This window comes from Mustela nigripes, unplaced genomic scaffold, assembly GCF_022355385.1.
Source record: "Mustela nigripes isolate SB6536 unplaced genomic scaffold, MUSNIG.SB6536 HiC_scaffold_626, whole genome shotgun sequence".
Lineage (NCBI taxonomy): Eukaryota > Metazoa > Chordata > Mammalia > Carnivora > Mustelidae > Mustela > Mustela nigripes.
Window position 1 is genome coordinate 10,179 of NW_026740033.1, and position 5,356 is coordinate 15,534.

Below are 5,356 nucleotides of genomic sequence, written 5' to 3' on the forward strand. Positions count from 1 at the left end.
CAGAGAGAGATCACAAGCAGGCAGAGAGAGAGGAGGAAGCAGGCTCCTGGCTGAGCAGAGAGCCCGATGTGGGGCTCGATCCCAGGACCCTGGGATCATGACCTGAGCCGAAGGCAGCGGCTTAACCCACTGAGCCACCCAGGCGCCCCCTTTTTTTTTTTTTTTTTTTTTTTTAAGATTTTATAAAGGTTTTTTTTTTGTTGTTTTTTTCCCCCTTTGGTATTTTAAGTAACAAACCACAATATACCCAGAAAGAAAAGTCAGGCAACTTCAGAAGCAGTCAGATATTCAGCAATTTTTTAACATCATCTCTTTAAAATTTCTGCTGATTTGAAAGATCTTCCTGCTCACAGTTACACTTTTACTTACCTTAACAACTCCACACTGCTTAAAAAAGTCAGCCAGATCATCTAAAGTCACATTGTCATTTAAGCCTTGCACATAAATTGCACTGTTGTCAGAATCTTCATCTGGATCTACAGGTGGGCCTTACAGAGAAAAAAGACAAGGGAATTATTGTCCTGTATCTATAGAGACTGATTAACCCACTAGTCTCTACTGCTCACTGCTATTGTGAGTAGCTGCTCATGATAAAAGGAGCCCCAAACTGCCTCTGACAGCAAGAATATCACACTGATCTCCCAGGCTGCTGAGCTCTAGCAGGAACTTACTTCTGTGCTGTTCATTTATAAGGCATGATACAAAATTCAAGAATTCAAAATTACCTAGATCAAGATCTGGTCCTTCATCCATGGGTCCTGCCAACCAGGAAAGATCATATAAAATATTATTAGTGCACGTCTTGCAAGCTATAAACCTTACAAACACACATAGCTATCTACTATACCACCATTTGATGGGGCTTCATTTTAAACTCAAAATGACCTGCACTGCTAAAATGGAGCAGTGCCCCTTTAACATTTGTGAAATATTTGCTAGGGTTTTGCTTTTTTTTTTTTCTGGTTTGCTTTTAAACCATTAACCAAATACACTCTCAAAGCTTATGTGCCAAATTAGTGTTAAATTTAAGTCAAAAATTTTCCTCCAAACGTACCAAATTTAAAAAATGTATTCTCCCCCACATTACAGAAGCAGTTGCTCAATACTTCAAGTTACCCTTTGTTTTGTAACCATAGGTTAACCTTATTACCCCTAAGACAATGCCGGCAGTACCCATTAGTCTCTTTGTATAGATCATTTTTAAACCGCTTATGAAACTAATAAAAAATTATAGTTTTCTAAAAACTGACTGTATTTTTTTTTAAACACTATCCATGGTAATACTCAAAAACTTACCACCAGGCTTATTGAAGCCACCTCGCTCTCCAGCGCTGCTGGGGGGATAAACGAAGAAATGAAGGCCTTTCCCTTTAAAAGCCAGTACCGCTCTGAGCCTTGGGGGGGCTCGTGGGGAAGAAGGGCACTGGCTAAACACATCTCCAAACAATGCATCTCTCTCATCTCGTCACTATGCCTTTCTTCAGGGCAGCTTGCTCAAATTTCCTTTATATACAACCTTGCTTGTCTGATTGTACACACCAGTGTGGTTGGTTCCTTTCATTTCGGGGGCTGGTATTAATAGTGCAATACTTGGCAAATAGGGGCGAAAAGAATCAATCCCAAAACACCCACCCCATCAGCTGAAAAACAGGGAGAGTTTGGTTGCAGAGAGGAGTAGCAAGCAGGGGCAACTGCTTTCCATGTTCATAAAGGTGCACCCTCAACCTCTCCTAGGGGAGAGCCAAGTGAGGCTTCCTAACAAGTCACAGAGTGTAATAAAGCAGGAGACAACCACATTAAACGCCTACAACAAACATCAGAGGACGCATCCAGCCAATCTTCAGCATAAAGCCATACAATTCAGGGAACTAATGGATTTAACAATCGCTGTGAAAGGAGAATTTACAACAAATATCAAGGCTCAATAGACTGGGGGTGCAACTTTATAGACACATCAGTTGAGGACAGTGATGACAGCAGTATAAAATGACTGCCTTACATACTGTAAATTGGGGAAGGGAACATGATGGGTCTTTCTTATTTTTCCTTTAAGATTTAAATAAAGGCAGCTCCTCACTGGGAGGCCCTGAGATTTTTCTAACCAGTATTGCACCTTTAATACCTGAATATACAATTTCAAGCTGTTGCATGCAGCTTTGTTTCCTTTTTAAAAGTACACACCATAAAATGTTCTCTCTCTTTAAACACAAAAGTTTACACTTTAATGTTACACAATTCTAGAGTATTATACCTCCTCTGGTTCATTACCAAATAACAAGTATGCAGTTACCAAAGTTACAGAAGGATTCCATTTATACAATGAATACATTTTGTTAAAAATATTCTATGTATATTTTTCCTCTCCATATGGACACCGTGTCTAGTCCCACTTTTCATTATGCTGCCGGCTGAGTACTGAGTACGGGTACTTTTTAAGTATTGAAGTGTATACAAGGCTCTCACTTTGTAACCTGTAGCATATAAATGCGACAAAGCATGTTAAAAAGTTTCCACGTTTAACAGCCAATGAAAATATCAAAATACTGAGGCAATGAAAAAGGGCATGTTAACAACATTGAGTGCCTTACCTGCAGAAGACACTGAAAACCATCACCACACCAGAGTAAAAAAGAGGGGAGGGGAGAATGCCCCTGTCCTGTCCCCAAGGGATCCAACCGACTGCTTCACAGTCAGTTGAAAAACCTGTGGGGAAAGCCACAACTTTTTTCTATGGCTCCAGGAGAGACTTCTCGTCCAGAAAGAGGGGATCCCTTTACTAGCAAAATTAGTAGAATTATCACTTCTGGAATATTAAAATGAATGAACTCGAAATTGGTTTTGCAATTGGAAAATACTAAGAATTCTAGGTGATTGGAGAAGATGTGATGATAGTAATTTCAAGTGTCTATGTCTATTTTAAAACATCCATAAAGAAGTGAAACCTTTATAATGGAATGACATTCTCCAAATCAGTCTGATTTTACTTAATACCAAATTGTTCATCAATTTTTTAATGTTGTCAAGTAACTGTTTCTTCCAATAAAGATTTCACCAGACTTTTAAGTTATGCAGAATATGCAGAACCATATTTTCAATCAGTTATCTTTCAATAGGATACAAATATGAAGAACACAAAAATTAAAGATTAACTTTTTATCTAATTTTGAAGTCCACATCTATAAAAAGAAACCCTACCCAATTTTTTCTTGAACCAATGGTGGCACCAAATCCAATTTATACTTAATATGTAACATTCTGCATAACTTTTTTTTTTTTTTTTTACTAGTTTATATAGGGACAGAACACACACAGAACTAAACCTTCTGGATTATGTTAACCACCAACAGTATACCTCACCTTCATTAAAAGTACAGACACTGGAAAGGGAAGAAGGGGTAGGACAAGGGAGGGGAGGGGCAGGCACAGATAGCAGGGTTATGTTATTGATCTAAACAAAGTTTTCTAAACCAGATTGTGCCATCAATCAAAATGGTCAAACCGATTTAGACTTTCCAAAATCTCCAAATAGGGAGTGATCCTGTAACTATATACATTACTCTGCAAAAAACTTTTAGACTTTTCTGTGTACCAGGTGCACTTCAGGCCATAGTTCAAGGGTTATGGGACCAAGATCTTCATCATTATGTTCAACAATTCCAAGTACAAACAGAAGTTGGGGACAAACACTGTGGAAAACAGCTCCATTTCTTTTCTGCAGTATATATACACCAGGTATTTCAAGACAACCATTCAGAGGTAATTAGTTAAAAACTTAGGGGTGTTAGAAGGGTTGTGTGTGTTCCATCCCAAATCTATTACCCACAGAGGCTTTTGACCTCTGGAAACCATGAAGGGAACTGAAAGCTCTTGTTTCAAAACCATTCTTTGTTCTCCCCAACCCAACGAAGTAGACTGGCAGGGAAATAAGCGAACTGCCACTTAATCTATGCCACAAAGATGACATTTCCATGTTTTAGAAGATGGCCTGGGCTCAACTGATTGTCCATGGAAATGCAGAAATAAATTTCTTATGTCTTTCAGTCCCTTCTTTCCATTGAAAATCCTATGGATGAAACAAAATTAGATAAAAGGAGAAAAGGTTTGCTCTTACCCCATTCCACCGCGTCCTCCTCCCCGCCCACCTCTGCTCATGCCTCCACGATCAAATCCCCCTCTTCCCCTGCCCCGGTTATCAGGGCCACTCATGCTCCGGTTTTCTCCTGGTCCGGAAAATCCTCCAGACTCCTGCCCATAAACACCCATGCTACTGGGGTGGTCCTGTCGGAATGAACCTGAGGAAAGAGTCACATCTGTAAGCCATGGACCAGCATTTGAACCACTGCCTGTCGTACTTCTCCTGGAATCACAGAATGCTCAATTGCAAGGTACTAACCAAGGCACCATCTTCTTTAAACCTAACAAAGCACCTCTAATCATGTAGGATCTTTTAACTTTAACAAAAACTGCAGGTTCAACAGAGCTGAGGTAACCTTACATAGTTAGCCTGGGAATAAAACACCCAAGTAAGAAAAAGCCCTCTGGTCAACAGTTTATAGGGTTTTGTATCCTATGATGCCTCCAAAACCTGCTTCTTTAAACTACTCTCAAGAAACAAAAACCGGAGGCAGGTTTCTTAGGGCTTTATTATGTTGCTGAAGCTTGGGCTCCATCAAGAAGCACTACTCATCTCATAGCTGGAATGAAACATGCCCATGGATGGAGTTTCATTAAAAAACAACTATCCAGGTAAAAATTAAATTGTGAAGACAGTTTTGAGTTTTTGGTTACTTCTCCATGTAAAACTAAGTGTTCTATGAGAAGAACCCCTCCCCCCTTTTTTTGCTTTATAGATGTAAAAAAACCAAACCCAAAATACAACATTTACTTGACCACCAAAACTGCAGTTAAAAAAAAAAGAAAGAAAGAAAGAAAGAAAAAAAAAAAACCACACCCAAACTGCACTAGTCTTCAGAGCTATCTGTTCATGCCCTTTTAATGAATTGGGGTGGGCAGGCCACAGAAATGCCAGCTTCACTCACTGTATGTAACACCTCCTCAGAGAGCAAGGCTGGCATCTTAAAATGTTTTCTCTGGTTAGTTACAAGCTCTTTCTTTCTTTGCAAGGCCTACTACCAATTAAATTGGAGAAAAGCACTCAGGTCTTTAATGGGACATCCAAGCGGTTAGCCAGGATATTATGACCTAAAGATGCCCTGGAGTCCAAAAGTAAACAACCATAAAGACCATTTCCCCATGTTTAGAAACTCCAAACATAATCATTCTTATTTGGTTTTCTCTCTTAGCAACTCACTCTGCTGCCCGTAGCTGCTGCTCTGTTGGCTATATTGACTTGGAG

General features: G+C 39.6%; 1 protein-coding gene across 1 annotated transcript in view; it reads right to left on the bottom strand.

Moving 5' to 3' along the window:
• Positions 1-5,350, bottom strand: part of LOC132008659 (RNA-binding protein EWS-like) — a gene marked incomplete at its 3' end in the record, with an annotated part of 15,523 nt that extends 10,173 nt beyond the window's left edge. The window contains exons 1-5 of the mRNA XM_059387258.1: positions 5,312-5,350; positions 4,112-4,292; positions 1,297-1,334; positions 726-758; positions 370-488 (exon numbers count right to left, since the gene is read on the bottom strand). Coding sequence (XP_059243241.1) covers positions 370-488; positions 726-758; positions 1,297-1,334; positions 4,112-4,263 — 342 coding nt within the window. The remainder of the gene's footprint in view (positions 1-369; positions 489-725; positions 759-1,296; positions 1,335-4,111; positions 4,293-5,311) is intronic.
• Positions 5,351-5,356: the final 6 nt, after the last annotated feature.